Genomic DNA, 18,439 nt, shown 5'->3' with positions numbered 1-18,439 from the left:
TGAAGATGTGTTATGAGTCCAAGTTCTACCACCCTCTGAGTTACTCATCACTGATTATTCATTCCCATGTGCGCGCGCGCGTGTTACATACATTAATAAACTTCAGTTTGTTTTTGTTTTGTTAATCTGTCTTTTGTGAGTCTAAGTTATAGGAGAATCTAGGAGGGTTATGTGCAGGAGACCATCCGCTCCTAGGTGGGAGTTTCTCAGATCTGCTGAGAAACTGCCATTGCCTGGATGGAGGAGAAATGGGTTCTGCCCCTCTTGTTGGTTTTTAAAGCCTCTGTCCCCACCCATGCAAATGGATGGAATTGCATGTCATCCATGTTTCAAGCACAGTCCTCATCATCATTAGCAAGGATAATAATCAGGTGAACAAAGGTTAGGACATTACGTTCTGAGTGAAGTTGGTGTTCTAAAATTGGCTGTCGTGTCTGCAATTCAAATGGCACCTATTCTTTGTTCTGAGGAAATGAAATTGAAAGTATCTTAATAGCCAAATAGGTTAGCCGATTGTTTATAATCATTTATTTAAAATTAACATGGGACTGATTTCAAACAGTAGCCCAGGGCTTGCTTTCATTTAAACAGTGTAGGTATTTGAATCTGGCTATTACATGGCATTTATTAAGCTTCACGGTGTAGCCATCTATCAAGCAGGGTGAAAGCAGAATCCTGGGGTAAATGAGGAAGCTTTTGGGAAAGAGAACAGCCTGGGCTGTGATAGGACTTTACGTTGGAATGCAAAGAGTTAGTGGCAGCTTCCTAAGGAAGGGACATCTAAACAGAGATGAAAAACATGAGATGTTGAGACTGGAAAGGAGTTGGAAAAGGAGTGAAGGAGAGTATTTGGGGAAAGGAAACAGCATAGTTTAAGGCATAGAGGCTAGAGAGGGCATAGCTTGTTAGGGAAACTTGTGAAAATCAACCTTTACCACTAAAAATCCTTTAATGTAAAGATGGAGCATAGCAAGAGAAGAGATTGCAGAGAGATTTAGAGATACACTGAAAGGTTTTAAGCAAGACTGTGACCTGATCAACTTCATATTTTATAAATATGACTAACGCTGCAGGGTGTGAAACAGATTGGGAGGGGGCAAGATTTCACATAGGCTGACTCGTGAGGAGACTTTTGCAATAATGGGGGCCTTGATAACGGTGGTGTTGGCAAGGAAGGAAACAAACTGGTGGGTTTAAGAGCTATTTCAGACATAATTAATAGCTTTTGGAGATAGGTTACATAGATGGAATAGAGAAGAGGGAGTAGTTGAAGCTGACTCTCCCGTTTCTGGCTTGGCAACAGTTGGGATAGTGATTCTCATAAGGAGGATGGAGCTTTATTATGGTTTCCTCCCCATGGCTGGAGGAAGTGAGATAGGAGAAGAGGCGTTTAGAGAGAAGAGAATATAAATCTTGAGAAAGACCACGCATCAAGAAAATGTGGAACCAGAAAGTCAAAGCTGGTACTACCATGGGCTATTTTTCAGTCCATAGACATAGCTTCTTATAAGAAACCCTTTGTTTTATTTGTTATAATATCATTTTTCTGTATAATAGTATGTGAATATTCCCCCCACCCCCTTTTTTTTTTATCATAAACGATCCTGCAGTCAGATAGTGTTAGATCTAAAAGAAACCTTGGAAACGATAGTTTCTATCCATGGGTGAGGAAATTGGAGCTTTGAGAGAAGACCGTGTGATGCCGATAAAGTGAGAGTGACACAAGTAACAGAACCCAGGTCTTCTCATGGTCACTTTATTGCTCTTTCCACAGTACCTAGCCAACCCCATGCTGACTATTGCGTTCCAGTAACACAAATACATGCAGTTGAAGATTTTATTAAAGAAAAAAAATTGCATAGATATTCTTTTCTTAACACTTTTTTTTTTGGTAGTGTAGAATTCTATTTTAGATAACCAGAGTTGCAGAAATGTTGTGCCTTCTCAGTATTGTCTTTCTTGTCCTTCCATTGATCTTCCCTCTTGACGAATGGGAAAGGGTTGAAACTCAGGAGATCTGAGTTTGGTCTTGGCTTGGCTTTATCTTTCGTGACTAGATGAACTGGTTCCTCTTCCAGAGATCTCAGTTTTTATATCTCAATAAATAAGAATGTGGAACCAGAACCCTCTAAAATTATTTCTTTGCTTGGTCTTTATCATTTTATATTTTACATCACTGGTTGTCTTTATTTTCTTCCTGAAACAGCTTGTCCTTCATGGCAAATAGGAGCTTCTTAAAAAAACCTAGGTACAGGAAATCAGGGATTTGTGTCTGGGGTGCTCCTGTTGACTGTGTGACTCGAAAAGGGCCAGAGTTTGGTTTGTTCTGGTAGCAATATGTCACCATATTTACTTCCCTTCTTTGAAAATAAAAATAGGATATAGTGCTGTGGTCTTCCAAGTGGAGGGAGGACACCCTGCGAGATGTACATGACGATTCACTGGGTTTTGGAGCGAAAATACTGGAACTTCTATTTGTATTTATTTTTAATTTCTTTCCAAAATTCTGCTTTTGTGTGTATCATAATGTATGACAAATCAATATGGGATATGCATATCATTTATAAATGAATACATATTCCCATATATTGTGGAATTATGCTTAAACATGTTAAGCTGACAGAAGGATATGGTCTGATAAGTTTGGAAACTGTTGGTGAAGAGTTTGCAAAAAAAGTGTGTAAAGGCATCAAGATAAATATTATGTCTTAATTTCTTACTTTTGGATATCATCCTTCCTGGAAATAAAGAGAAGAAATCTAAAACAAAAATAACATCAAATAGCATCTTGGTTGCAGAATTTATTTAACTGATTCTTTACCTCTTACAGAGTTGTCAAAAACTGTTCACCTGCAAAAGTATTTAATTTACTTTTGTTCATGATCATTTAGGATTTAGTAACTGATCCTGAAATGAACTCAGTATAATTTAATTTATTTAAACTTTTCAATTGAAGGAGCGATAGTAGATTATATTAATATTTTTAAAAGATTTGGTCAGGGATTTTTAAATCCTATTTCTTCAGTGTTTTTTTTTTTTTCCATTTGTTTTATTTTATTTTCTCCTGATTATTTCTCACAGAATAAGACCACAACTTGCCAAAGAAAAGATTGAAGGATGCCATATTTGTACATCTGTTACACCAGGAGAACCTCAGGTCTTCCTAGGGAAAGATAAAGCTTTTACTTTTGATTATGTGTTTGACATTGAATCCCAGCAAGAGCAGATCTACACTCAATGTATAGAAAAACTAATTGAAGGGTGTTTTGAAGGATACAATGCTACAGTTTTTGCTTATGGACAAGTAAGTACCAAATTATTTTCATAGAAGTTGTAACTTTGCAGAAGTGTCAGTTCAGTCACATTTTCATTTTTGTTACTTGAGGTGATATTGTTAAGATCAAGCACACATTTTTCTCTGTTCTTTTATTCAGACTGGAGCTGGGAAGACATACACCATGGGAACAGGATTTGATGTTAACATCATTGAGGAAGAACAGGGTATTATTTCTCGTGCTGTTAAACACCTTTTCAAGAGCATTGAAGAAAAAAAACATACTGCAATTAAGAGTGGACTTCCTCCTCCAGATTTTAAAGTGAATGCGCAATTCTTAGAGGTAATAGACTGATTGTGTCATTAGTTCCCTTTAAATCTTGTCCTTAAGGCCGTAGGCTGTATGATTTTATGTTTCTGACTTGTAGTATAGCGCTTTGCACGTAGCGCTCAGTAAATGAGCAAATTAACATTAGATAATAGGTTGTAGTAGTAGTAAGAATAGATAATAGGTAATAAATATTCTTTACTTGTTGGCTTTTAAGATAATAAACCCTTGACCAGTGTCCATAGAAAAAAACAATTAATATTGTTTATTTCAGACTCTCTCTTTATCCTATAATTACTGTTGTACTGTAGGTAGTCTTACAAAGTGCTGGCAACTCAGCGATTAAGACCAAAAGAGAGGGGGAGAACATGAGGAATAACAGGATTGAGGCTGTAGCAGAGCCACAAATCTGGCTGCCAAAGCTGGTATTCCTGCAAGGATAGGCAGGTGTTTTGATGCAATGTCCAAAGGTTCGGGCAGTTTTGGATTAATTTAGGGAAGTCTAGTCTGGTGGGAGGGACATGATAATAAGAGGACATCTCGTACATGAGCAGTATTGCAGTTAGGTGGACAGTGACATTATAATTCTGGATGTTTGGTCCAAAGAGTGTTCTAGTCTAGTTCGAGTCTGGATCTATCATTTTGGTCATTGATGAAACATGTTATTCAGCATTATATAGCACAATGCAGAAACCAATTCAAATTAACCTTGGTTATCTTATGGCTGGTGTTCATGGACATCACAGTTTAGTAGAAACCCAAAGCAAGGTTACTAATGGTGGAAAAAAGGAAAGAAACAATGTTCTTCTATCTTCCCTTTCAGCCTCCAAAATATTGTTAGGCATTGTGATTTTACAGCATATTGATAGGAAAATAGGTGTGTGCACCCTCTTCTTAGGCAGTAGCCTCGTCTTGTCAGCCACTGTTGATACGGAAACATTAGTATCATTTCCGACCTTGCAAAAACACTAGGTATTAATTTTTAGATACATTAAGAAAGACCGTAAGGCAGTAGGAAATATATTTTTAGTTCAAGTAGTAAAAATTCTTAAAATCTCTAAACACAGGGTTTGTCGACATGTGGTACATATTTCTTAGAGTTTGCTTGTGTTTATAAATATTTATCTCTTGCAAAGGATTAGTAGATCATTTTAGCTATCTATCAACTCATTAGTCATGATTAAGTCATTCACTGTTCTTACTCTTATGAAGAAATGTGGCCTTTATTTGTATTTGTAATAATAATTGCCTCATTCATTTTTATCTGTTATTATGAAGAAATACGTCGTTTTAGAGAACTCTTAAGATTTGTTTGAAAGATAACATTATGCAATGTGAGTTATTACAGCCGTGAGGCAATTTCTTCTAAATTAAAACTTATAATATTTCTTTTTTATAGCTATATAATGAAGAGGTCCTTGACTTATTTGATACCACACGTGATATTGATGCAAAAAATAAAAAATCAAATATAAGAATTCATGAAGATTCAACTGGAGGCATTTATACTGTGGGCGTCACAACACGTACTGTGAATACAGAATCAGAGGTGACATTTATGTTACTGTTAAAATAGAGCATATTTGGCTTTATTTTATGTTCAGCTTTGTTGATAATTTGCTTAAGATCATGATATGAAATTTGTATCCTTAACTGTAACATGGAGTTAAAAATCTTGTCTTCTTTCCTCATATTTTTTATATCAGGATTTTATTATTAAAAATGTTACAGTTATGATAAAGCCAGTTCATTTATCTTAGCATCAAAAGAATCTAAGGCAATGTGCTTATAGTTTTCTTTTGCAGCTAGAAAAAGAGATAAACTGAAAGTTAAGGATAGGACCAGAAAAAAAATAATTTTGTATCTTTTGCTATCACATTGACTGTATTATGGCTCCTGAAAGGAGACTGTTAAGAAAAGTTACCAAAAAAACATTTCAACAGAAGATACAGAAGAGCCTGAGTAATTAAAATGATTGCTCAGTTTGTTCCAAAGTGTTCTACTGTAACAATTTGGAATGGAAGCTGCAAATGTCAGCAATGGCAAACAATGGAATCTCAGTGTTTTCTCCTTTTAAAAAAATAATACACTATTATACTAAGATCAGTTAAAAATGTGCCTGCAACCAAAATGTTACGAAATTCCACATCCTTTACATCCCTTAATATGGTGGGTTTTAGCCATTAGCTCAGATTGTGAGTGTATGGTATCTTGTTTAAGTATTGTTCAAGTAAGACCTTTTTTCCCCCCTTTTCCAGATGATGCAGTGTTTGAAGCTGGGTGCTTTATCCCGGACCACTGCTAGTACCCAGATGAATGTTCAGAGCTCTCGTTCACATGCCATTTTTACCATACACGTGTGTCAAACCAGAATGTGTCCTCAAATAGATGCTGTGAGTTATTAGCTCTAATTTCTTAAACTTCCAGGCTTCATATCTCTAAAATCACACAACCCAGAAAAGTACATTTGAACCAAATTTAGTTTGTTTAATCATTCCTTTTCCTAATGAGAAGTCTCTGACTCTGTTTAAGCTGAAGATGACCAACCATGTAAGACTTTGAAATACAAAATTGGATGTGTGTCTGCAGCAAACAGAAATCAAACAGAAATCAAGCTGTGGCCATATGGTGATGGATGCAATCTCCTGAGACCCTTTGCTTTTGAGGACTGTGGGCGACATAAGCAAAGCCTCTGCTGATAACACCTGGGTTCTGACCATAAGCTTCATTCTAACTTTGTCGAAGCTTCTCATTGCCAGCGGACATTTCTGCATTTATAGTTATTTGGCTACATGCCTATTTTTGGAGACATATATATTACTTATTACATATCTATCTATATATATCTATCTATATATATATATCTATATATTGAAGGAAAAGTGGGGTTGGAGGATATTTTGTGTCACATTATTAAAATATTTTCAATTATTTTCCTCAATTGCAGGAAAATGCAACGGATAACAAGGTGATTTCTGAATCATCAGAGATGAGTGAATTTGAAACCTTGACTGCAAAGTTCCATTTTGTGGATCTGGCAGGATCCGAGCGACTGAAGCGTACAGGAGCCACAGGCGAGAGGGCCAAAGAAGGCATTTCCATCAACTGTGGGCTTGTAAGACTAAGACCAAGGCTTTGCACTGAGAATATAGCTGCAATTTTCTGTGGCCTTTTCTCTTTTGTAATACATAGTACCCAAGGGGAAATCCTTCATGAGATGAGCTGAGAAATGGAAGTTACAGTAAAATTGAAAACTTAGGTGTAATGCGTTGAATTTTGATCTCCTCACATTGCAGGATGTTTTATCCTTTCACATTGCCATTTTTTTTTATGTGTGTAAATTTATTTATTTTTCAATGATAGTTGACTTTCAATATTATTTTATATTAGTGCTGGGTGTGTAGCACAGTAGCCAGACATTTATACAACCCATAAAGTGATCCGTCCAGTAAGTCCAGTACTCACCTGGCACTATATGTAGTTATTACAATATTATTGGCTATATTCTCTCTACTGTACTTTACATCCCTGTGGCTATTTTGTGACTACCAATTTGTACTTCTTAATCCCTTCACCTTTCATGTATGTACATTTCATTGGATTAAATTTTATGATATGTGCAGAAAAACAATATATATAGAAGAAATGATTTTAAAAATTCTGCATTTAAAAGTATTTTGTCAAAATCAGCATTGAATATTAGTGATTTCACGGGGTGACTTACAGGTAGCTTTTTTTGCTAACATTTTATGACAGTCACTTAATTTTGGTAATTATAGTCAATTTTTTAGTAGATTGTTTCAAAATGAGAACTTTGCTAGATTACAGTAAGAATTAACTTTAATACCATGCCATCTAGTGGTGTTTCTAATTGGAAAACGCCTTGTGTTTGTTAGCATAAAGCGTCTGTTATATGGAAGAAAATGTTTTAGAGTAGATTTATGTGTAATAAAACTTTTCTTCATATTGACTTCATTATAAAATTGGACACTTGTTCCTTCATAAAAGGAACAACATCCCTAAAGTTCTGTGATGCTGACAACATCAGGACATGTTTCTACTTTGCGTCCCTCCCTCCCATCCCAGAGCTGAGGGCTCCAATCAGATGCTCCTATTTTGTTATTGCCCACTATTTGCTCCTACATGATGGAGGCTAAGGCTGATTAGAGAGAGCCAGACCTCCTAACTCCAATACCCGCCTTGATGCTCCTACCATATGGTTGAATTTTGTGTTAAAGGGGGTGACCTGGATCCTGGACTTTGTGTATTGTTCCGAATTTCTTAGGAGATAAAATCATGGTGGTATTTACATTAGTGCTGTTAGGAAAAGACAAAAGCCATGGGTGTGTTTTCCTGTTTAGGCTATTGAAGCTTGCTCAGACATCTCTGGTAAAGTTTCAGTGTGGCCAGTCGTTAAAACTGTAGCCTCTCTGGAAGAGGGGAACGGAGACACAGGGTGATGCTGATGCCACACTTTGCATGATCCATTGGCCCGCACAAAGTGGTGGTTATAGACGTTTGTATTACTGAAGTGGGGTGTGTGACCAACATTTAGGATAACACTTATGCTGTAGGTGCTAATTCAGTGACAGAAAAACAGTAGAGGTGGCAGGTGGAGGGACTAAAGAGTTCTGTAATTTGACTTAGTTTTTTCAATATTGGATGCCTAGCACATTGATTCATTGTGTTTCTAAAAACAGTTATACTTGTTCAGAGAAATCATATTGATATTTTTATTTTGGTTAAAGCAGATTTTGTTTTCCCATAAGGGAGTTATATTGCAACAAGAAAGTTTCATGAAACTGTTAAAACTATGTAAACATTTCATTTCTTCAATGCATTGAGGGAACAATTTGCAACATGAATTGACAATTTTCTGGGCACCCAACCTGATGTTCTGATAATTCTAGGGATGTTTGAAAGTTGCCAATCTTATTTCTATTTCTAAAGAAAATCTCTGAATAGAAGTATAAGTATTTGTGAATTTTGAATATATATATATATATATATATATACATGAATATGTGTATATATATACATATACATATACATGTATATGTGTATAACTACACATATACATATATACACATATACTCTAAATATAGTTATATATATATATACACATATACATATATACACATATATACATATATATGTCTATATATATGTATATATATGTATATATATATATACACATATACATATATACACATATATATTACTAAATTTAGAGTCACCTTTTAGTCAATTTTTTTGTCAGGTTTTAGTAGTTAATATAGAAAACTTTGAAGTTTACTTCATATTTCAAAATATAAATGTAAAAAAACAAACAAACAAATCTCTTCAGTTCTGTCATGTCTGCATATCATTCTCTATAAGCCTCCGTTATTTAAAAGTATTATAATTAGTAAATTGTTATGATTTTCCTTTTTCTCTCTCTTTTAGTTGGCACTTGGCAATGTAATAAGTGCATTGGGAGACAAGAGCAAGAGAGCCACCCATGTCCCCTATAGAGATTCTAAGCTAACAAGACTACTACAGGATTCCCTTGGGGGTAACAGGTATGCATAAATGATCATCCTCCATATTACTGAATTTCAATTATTCATTATTTTTAAACTTTGTAAAGTGATTTATAAGAACTGTTTTTATTCAAAAGCAAATTAATAGGATGAGGAACTAATAATTATTAAGCACCTAAAGTGTGTGTTGTTCTTTCACCCAATCCTTATAACATCCCTTGAGGTAGATGTTATTATTCCTACTTTATAGATAAGGAAATTGAAATCCAGAGAGGTTAAGTAATTTATTCAAAGTCACTTAACTTGTAAATGAAGTCCATAGCATGTGCTTTTTTTACTTTATCATAGTTTCTGCTTAAGTGCTTGGCACATAGCATATGCCTTATAAAATTTTGTTGAAAAATAAATGCTGTCTTCTAAATAAATATAAAGTAATTTAAATATATTTGATGTCTTATTACAAAGTCTCCTAAAATTTAGACATTTTCTTTACATGTGGAAAAACTATTTTAAAATGTCAATTGAATGAATATAGAGTATTTGGTGGTTATAAACTTTGCCAATATCACTGATGTTTCTCCTTTTTCATAATTTTGATTTATTCTGATCATCAGTTAAAAACATTCTTTTGTAATGCATTCCTTTTTATAAACATCAACATGTTGGCTTTACAAGTAGAAACATTTTTGGCATTTAAATTGAATCATTGCACAAATCAACAAGTTACAGGCAACTGTTACATTTTTATTTATTCTGTTACAATTAATGGAATCTATTTTACAGTGTTTTCAATGGTCTAACATCTTATTTACTGAAAAGATACAAATGATCTGGTAAATAAACTTGCAAACTTTTTGAATAATTATTATTCAAAGAATTTTGATAACAGCAAATCTATTTAGGTTTGAAATTGAAGAATGGATTTAGAAATAAAGTTGTATTTCATAGAATTCAACAGTATAGTATCTTTTTTATATTTCTCCCTTCTTTCGTAATATTGGCATTGTCTTAATTGTTTCTCTTCTAGCATATCCTATGTATGGGCGCAATTTTGTTTACATTCATGCATCTTTCCTACTTCCGTTTTTTAAAATTTTACTCTGACCTTCAATCTCAATCTGGGCCTTATTATAACAGGACACATTTTTTTGCTTTTTAAGTCAATATAAATTTTTCAAGTTTACTAAATTGGAGCCCTTTCCTATAGATAATAAATGTCCCCTTACAAATTTCAATACTTTTGAATACTTCAGTATTTCTGAAAATTTGCTTGCCTTGTAAGCAGTCTAAGATATTTTCACTGTGGTCGTGAATTACTCTTGAGTTTTAGGCTACAGCTAAAGAGTCTCAATGCTTCTCACCCAATTCCTTACTGGGTGGTAACTCCTCAGAAAAGAAAACCTCTCCCAGTTCCCTCTCTAGTGAGCATCAATTTCTGCTTAAAATTTTAAGATTGAACTCTTCAAAAGTATTGTATTTTATATAAGCTTTGGAGAACAAAATATCTTCATTTTGTGAAGCATGTATAAATTACTCTTAAAAGAAAAATGAGATGAAAGATATTTTTGGACAGAAACTGCATATATTTATGTGCATAATTTTGTGACTTGTTTTTTAATAGAGATGTCTTGCATACATTTATAATATTTAGTATAACATAACAAGTTTACAGCAAAAATTCTGAAAAATACAGAAAAATATAAAGTAGGAATAAAAATCAATTATATTTCTATTACCTAAAAGTAACTACTGTTAACACTGTGATGTATTTTGTCCCTAATGTATAATATGATATGTTATAACAATATGTTTAAATGGCATGGTTTCCTTTAAAACAGACTTGTGGTTTTATATAAACTTTAAAAATAAATAACTTTAATGTTTTCTTTGAATTTTTCATAAACACAAACATTCTTGAAATTTGTCTCCTTTGGGTTTTATTTAATATGTGATCTTATCCCTACGTCAGAGATTTTAGCTCCTCTCATTCCTGAGTTTCTCCATTCTTCTTAAACACTCGATCCCCGTGCTTTTCAAAATGTTTGTGAAGGGCAAGTTCTTCTACTCCCCCACTCCCCGATTAATATTGTGCACGACTCTACTCAGCTTGCCCTGTTTCTGACTTACTATGGGAGTTCAAAAACACTTGAATTGGTCTATATTCAATGAGATGAGTTCACTGATTACAGCAGGCTCAAATGTTGCAAAAGTTTAAAATGCCTACTTTCAATTTCTGTACTTATTGTGAACTGGTAACAAATAGTTTGCAGATTGGCACTGGACTGGGGTCTATACTTTGAGTAGGCCTGTTCACTAATCAGTGTCTGTAATCATCACCCTCTCCTGAATACCTTACCTTCTTCATCAAAAGAGAAAACTAGAGATGCATGAATCATCATAACTTTCTGACCTCCAAAAAAATAATTATTATGTACACATGACACATACCACAAACAATGATTAATGCCCTAGTATGTTCCAAATATTATGTTACACAAAGTATACTGATAAATAAAACTTAATGATTCTTGTCCTCTAGGAGTTTAGGGTCTAAGAATTGGGGTCTATAAAATTTCAAAATAATAATAATAATAATAATAATAATAATAATATAGCCAATGAAAAAGAGATATGCAAAGAATATGTGGAAGCAGAGAGAAAGAGTGCAACCAAACTGAGGGTTGGATTCTTAGACTAGATGATACCTGAGTTGAATCTTGAATAATAGTAAGAGTGAGGGTATGTAAGGATGAGCAACAGATGATAAAGGGAAAAAGATGGGTGGAGTGGGACCCCTTTTAAAAGGGTTGCTATGAGTGCTAAATTGAGATTATCGGGGGAAGGCAGGAGTGGAAAGGAGAATAGGAGGTTATAGGTTAGAATTCACAGGTATGAATTTCCTACCAGCGTCGGTAAATTACCTCTTCAATGGGAGTTCTATACGTTTTTCAGTTAATGTGTAAGTGCCAATTAGAATCTTCTTTGTCTGTTTCACTGACAGACATAATAGCTGCGGCTAAGCATTTCACTATCCTATTTTTTAGTTGGTAAAACAATTCATCATCATCATAAAGTAATGTTTCCCATTTTTCCTATGTAATCTGGCCAGAAATCCTGGAACTTTGACCACTCAATCACAAATGATGTTTTATATTATAAAGCGTATGGATATTCTCTTCTTGTTCAAGTGATAGGATTTTATATTATAAAACATATGGATATTCTCTTCTTGTTCAAGTGATAGGATTTTATATTATAAAACATATGGATATTCTCTTCTTGTTCAAGTGATAGGATTTAGTGCAAGATTTTTTTGCTGACAACAAAAATCAGGATACGAGTGATTAAATTAAAAAATTTAAATCCTGAAATATTCAGTAGGCAATGAAAAAATGATTTTTGCATTTCAATTTGTCATATTATAGATAGATTAAATTTTAGAATTCTGTGTGCATCACATCAAAAATTTTTGTAAAGGGGTGAGAAATAAATACTGTATTCACTTGTACTTTCTCAAGGTATTATGGGTCAAAAAAGGATAATATAAATTTATTTTCCACAATTTTACCTACGCAAACAAAATATTTTTTCCTTAAGATAGTCTTAAAGCATGGGGGTTTTTAATTGGTTTTATTTTAAAGTTAGTAGTGTCAATCCTTTGGTATCTTGAAGAGAAGATATTATTCAAAGGGCGGGACTTTAAAAAACGATTACTTCATTGTTCTGTTTGCTTTTATCTGTCAACCTAATTATTCTCTGTAACTTTCAGCCAAACAATCATGATAGCATGTGTCAGCCCTTCAGACAGAGATTTTATGGAAACTTTAAATACTCTGAAATATGCCAATCGAGCTAGAAATATCAAGAACAAGGTGATGGTCAATCAGGACAGAGCTAGTCAGCAAATCAATGCGCTCCGTAGTGAGATCACACGACTTCAGATGGAGCTCATGGAGTACAAAACAGTAAGCTCATGGGTTTGGCTTTGCCTTTTGTGATACATTTTGTGAACACAATGATGCCCTTTTGTGATGGCTTGCACGTGTATGTCTCTGGATCTAGTCTCTTGTCTGTGTTGATAGTGGCGTCCTTCCTTGTGAAGGTACAATTCTCTCATTTTCCTGTGGGTAACCTTTAATAATGTTCCGTCTGTCTACCTGACTAATGTCTTATTTCAAAAGGCTTCCTGCCCAATCACTTTCTTTAGTGACAGGTGCACCATTGAGGGATGTAGTAGAGGGAAAAGAATCTCTTTTGCCTCGAGGCTGTTAAAACAAAAGGGCTCTTGGTTGTAGAACTGCATAGTACTGAAGTACCCTGTTTCTCTGAAAATAAGACCTGGATGGACAATCAGCTCTAATGAGTCTGTTGGAGCAAAAATTAGTATAAGACCTGGTGTTATGTTATGTTATGTACGTTATATAAGACCTGGTCTTATATTAATTTTTGCTCCAAAAGACGCATTAGAGCTGATGGTCCAGCTAGGTCTTATTATTATTCGGGGAAACATGATATCTTTAAGCAAATCTCTTGTGTATTTAAGGCTCCTGTACCAACAGGGAAATATCTTCCTTTTCTAGGGTAAAAGAATAATTGATGAGGAAGGTGTGGAAAGCATCAATGACATGTTTCATGAGAATGCTATGCTACAGACTGAAAATAATAACCTGCGTATAAGAATTAAAGCCATGCAAGAAACGGTGGATGCATTGAGGACCAGAATCACACAGCTTGTTAGTGATCAGGCCAACCAAGTTCTTGCCAGAGCAGGTATGCATGTAAGGTGGAGTGGCTGAGGGATTAACTTCTAGAGGGCGGGAGACATTCTTTGTGTTCATTAATTACCTGAAATACTGGAAGTAGAATGTCAGTCGGTGTATATACAATCTGTGATTTTAAGTTAAATGCTTACTTTGTGGATAATCCATCCTTTCAGACACAAAATGTGCCCTTTGGTTTGTCATTATCTTACTGTCTGCTCATGCAATTAAGGGTAGGAAATTTGCTGCATGAATTGTGTTTTAAAGCGTTATTGTTTTGTTTTCATAACTTTGATTTTCTCTCCTATTCTGTTTTGTTGGTTTTAATTTAAAGGAAATTCTTAATTTCATATTTTATCTTGCAGGTGAGGGAAATGAGGAAATTAGTAATATGATTCACAGTTATATCAAAGAAATCGAAGATCTCAGGTACAGTTCATGTTCTATAATATATAATGCACATTTTGGGTTTTGCAGTGTAATAATATTGCTATTTGTTGGGCTTGTTGTTTAGTACCTGTTTGCAGTGATATTTCAGCTCTTTGGTCAGGTTAACTTTAGGGGAACAGGTACTTGCCATTCCATAATGTCACGTTGCAAACAACTTTCCTTCCCTCTCTCACCATATCACCTTCCCATATTATCCTCCTACTCTTGTTATACTCCTCAATGGGAGCTTACTAACCTGACGTACAAGACAGGCATAATTGACATTGATGAAGTTACTTGTGGTGCCTTCCCTCTCTGTGCCTCTTCCCTTACCATTTGGGAATGGCCAACATCATAAGGCATCTCTAATTTTTTTAATTCTCTTGTTATCCCCGTTGCCTTCTACTTCTCCAGCTATTCCTTATGTGGGAATCATTGCATCCCTATCACATTGTCTGCCTCTCTGGTACATACAGAAGCTCATTCATCACTCACCTTTCAGGCACACACTACACATGATCACTATATGCCAAGCACCATGCCCTGGACTGAGCAAGTATGACGTCAGCAAGGAGTTCACAGTCTAGGTGGGGCGACTTACATAAATAGGCACGTGTAGTAAATGAAACGACAGAAATTAGTAAAAGGCATGCCATCGCCTGGTGTGGGCATGTAGAGAGGACCCTGAGCCCAGACTAGGGGAATAGCGTTCAGAAAGCACATCAGGAACACTAATAATTTCTACAATATTTTTAGGTTCCATGGTTTTCCCTGAGGGCTCAGCTACTTTCTCTTGAAGTAAAACTACAGTCAGCTCTATGGGGAGCGTCTGAGTAGCTCAGATTTCATGTCTGCTTCCCATTTGCTGAAAATAATCAAGCGGGAGATCATCTTTCACAGCTACCCAACACTTCTCCATCTTGTATTTTTGTTCTCTTTTCCTCTCTCTTCCTCTGGCTATCCTAGAGATTCTCAAACAGAGACGACTGATGTTTCCACTGTTTCTGCCTCCACAAGGCATACTAGATCCCTTAAGTGTTTCAAAAAGCAAAAACAAATGAGAAGACATCTGATCTGACAATAGATAAAGTTACTCTAATAACTGTTACTTTTATTTTACACACACACACACACACACACACACAGAATATATATATATATATATATATATATATATATATATATATATATATATATATATATATCTTCAAGCTTTACCTTTTTGGCAGAGATCTTTGGGGCATTGGACCCTGGTTCTGGTCAGCAGCCAACCTGGACTTGCATTTCTATCGTGTGTTGGCGGTGCTCTTTCTTGCCTACTGCCTCAAACTGCCTTTCCTTACTCTGTGGAACCCATCTTTACCATTCCTTGAGAGGCAACTGATATCTGTCTTTTAGTTCCTGAAGATTTTCTTCCTTCTCCTAGCCCACTTCTCTTTTATTTCCTTGGCACTGGTCAATTGTTAAGGCTGATTCCATGCTCTGGTTATCGTGCTCTGTTTCTTCTCTTCCACCCGGTTATTCTAAGGCCTTATTTAAGCTTGATTTCACCACTGGACAAAATGGCTTCACGAGTGTTATTATTTCCAAGAAAACTGAGTGAATCATTTCTATTCCTCCTAGTGACTAACAGTAGCATCTATTAATTTCCTTCTTCAAGTTCTGCAGTTAAGACCATTCCTTAGGCTGTTTAGAGAACAGAGATGACTCAGGCCCTGAACTGAATCACGGATCAAATCTTTCTTGGTATAGATTAATAGGTTGTTGCACTTTCCCAACTTTTCTTTAATGGGTCTTTAATTAGGGGCGTACCACTCCTGTGGCATGGTCTTCTGGAACCCTAGCACTGTAATTTACAATGTAAAATAATTTCCATATGGTAGAAGCATAAATGAGCTTTGAATTTAAATTTGATTACTTGGATTGAAATTTAAGCTTCTATTTATTAATAAGTATGTGACCTTGGGCAAGTTACCTAATGTCTCCAAGTTTAAGATTCATCTGTAAGAATAAGTAAATACCTGCTAGTCTCAAAGAGTTATTATGGGGCTCAAATAAAAGCATACGATGTCAAAGTCCTTAAATTGAAAAGTATTGTAAAGATCTAACATATTATTACTTAGGTCCAAGTTCTCACATTCTGTTTTTATCTACTATGTCCTAGTCCAATCCATATTTCTATCAAAACTTGGTCTTAGGAAGGCATTTATTCACAGCTTCTTGAACTTAATGCAAATTTTTGTCAATGTATTTCCACTTGGGAATGTTTATATGTTGTCTTATCATTCTAATTGTAAAAAAAATACTAGTTATCTTTTAATAAATTTACATGTTGTATTATTTTTTGTGAAATAATAACTGTCACTAATTGATTCTAATCTTGGGGGGGGTTACATTTTTTGTAGAAAATTTTGAAAATACTGGAAAGTATAAAAAAATTAAAATCATTTATATCTCCACCATTCCTAGAACGGATGTTGACATATTGGTTTATCTCGTCAATATTTTTTCAAGCATATTTTAGTGAAATTGACCTCAGGGCAAATATAGTGCTTTCCTATCTATTCTTTGAAATGGAATAAAATATTATGAGCATTTTTTAATTGTACTGTGTTTCCCCCAAAATAAGACCTAGCTGGACCATCAGCTCTAATGCATCTTTTGGAGCAAAAATTAATACAAGACCTGGTATTATATTATATTATATTATAGACCCGGTCTTATGTTATAGCAAAATAAGACCGAGTCTTATATTAATTTTTGTTCCAAACGACACATTAGAGCTGATGGTCTTATTTTCAGGGAAACACGGTATTAGCTATTTTTCTAACATGATTTTTGCATGGCTCCATGTGTTAGATAATTATATTATTAGCAACTTTTTGGTAAGAACAGTTTTTATTTGTTAAGTACATTATCAGTCAGGTGAGCTTTAAATTCATTGTATCATTAATCCTCATAACAATCCTAGGTAAGTATATATTTTTCATCTCCATTTTATAGAAAAACGGTACAGGTTTTTAGGAACTAAGGATCCAAGATCCAGTGAGAGACAGAACGAGATGCAAGCCCTTAGTCTGTTCCTTCCCAAGGAAATCTCTTCCTTTCTTGCTCACTGCTTGGTCTTTTATTAAATGAAATGCAGGCAGCAACAAATGCGTGGGTGGGTGAGTGGGAAAAGAAAGGGAGAGAAGGAGAAAGAGAGAGATGTTATCTCTACAACACATCCAAAATCAGATTCTGCTAATGTGGCATAGGGTTTGTACATGTGAGCTCTAAAGGCTTTAGCCTTTATCAGCACCAGGATTAAAGAAGCATTGAATGTACCCCTACCAAATGCAGACTTTTTAAATCAAGTAATAAAAAAACACAGGTTGTCTGATTATTGTCTAAAAGAGCCAATTAAAAGATAGATCATTGTTGATAGTTAATTTATTATATTTTCATTTATTTTTAACATTCATTGTTAAGTACCCAGGCTTTGTGATAGATACTGAAAATATAAAAAGTAGAATTTGACTTTATAGTTAAGCTAAGTTTTTATACTTAGGTTGTGCTCTTGATTAAAAAAAGTGACAGCATATATTCATTATTTTCTTAAAATAATTTTGAAATCATTTAGTCTAGAAGTCTGACACAACTATTTAACCATTTAAAACTATTATAACTGTTATTCTGCATACATATGACACCAGATATATAATAAAACAATTTCATTCAAGAATGTGGAGAACACTAGCTTGAAACATATATTCACTCATTTATATGCATGGCTCCAGCTGATTTCAACAGTGCCATGAATAATTTTGGTAGACAATGAAAAAACAGAGCTGACTATGCCATCTAGAATTTAGTAGTTGTAAATCATCTAGCATCTTCCTTTGAAATATTTGAACATATGGCAAAAGTGCTTCCTTAGTAATATAGTTTTGAAGTGGGCATAGTAGGTAGTATTTCTTTTTAAAGCCCTGTCTCAATCACCCTTGTGCCAAATTGACCTTGGAAATCTATTATACAGAAGGAGATAATTGTGTTCTTCTTGGTGGTTTAAATCAAATAGAAGTAAAGGGACGGGCCTAGAGTTCTTTTTGAATCCCTTTTAGTTTCAAGACTCCAGGCTCTTTTA

The 18,439-nt window shown here is 34.6% G+C and overlaps 1 protein-coding gene across 14 annotated transcripts in view; it reads left to right on the top strand.

The window, feature by feature from the left end:
• KIF21A (kinesin family member 21A) overlaps positions 1-18,439 on the top strand; it is a 132,938-nt gene that overhangs the window by 62,913 nt on the left and 51,586 nt on the right. For all 14 annotated transcript variants that reach the window (XM_019736440.3, XM_088798833.1, XM_019736430.3 and 11 more), the window contains exons 2-10: positions 3,082-3,304; positions 3,435-3,617; positions 5,002-5,151; positions 5,861-5,995; positions 6,550-6,717; positions 9,048-9,163; positions 12,894-13,089; positions 13,705-13,894; positions 14,250-14,313. In XM_019736440.3, coding sequence (XP_019591999.2) covers positions 3,082-3,304; positions 3,435-3,617; positions 5,002-5,151; positions 5,861-5,995; positions 6,550-6,717; positions 9,048-9,163; positions 12,894-13,089; positions 13,705-13,894; positions 14,250-14,313 — 1,425 coding nt within the window. The remainder of the gene's footprint in view (positions 1-3,081; positions 3,305-3,434; positions 3,618-5,001; positions 5,152-5,860; positions 5,996-6,549; positions 6,718-9,047; positions 9,164-12,893; positions 13,090-13,704; positions 13,895-14,249; positions 14,314-18,439) is intronic.

Source organism: Rhinolophus sinicus, chromosome 1 (assembly GCF_057876585.1).
Source record: "Rhinolophus sinicus isolate RSI-liver-muscle chromosome 1, RSI-T2T, whole genome shotgun sequence".
NCBI classification, from domain to species: Eukaryota; Metazoa; Chordata; class Mammalia; order Chiroptera; family Rhinolophidae; genus Rhinolophus; species Rhinolophus sinicus.
Note: the sequence above shows the minus strand (reverse complement) of the source record. Positions and strands in the feature narration are given on the sequence as shown.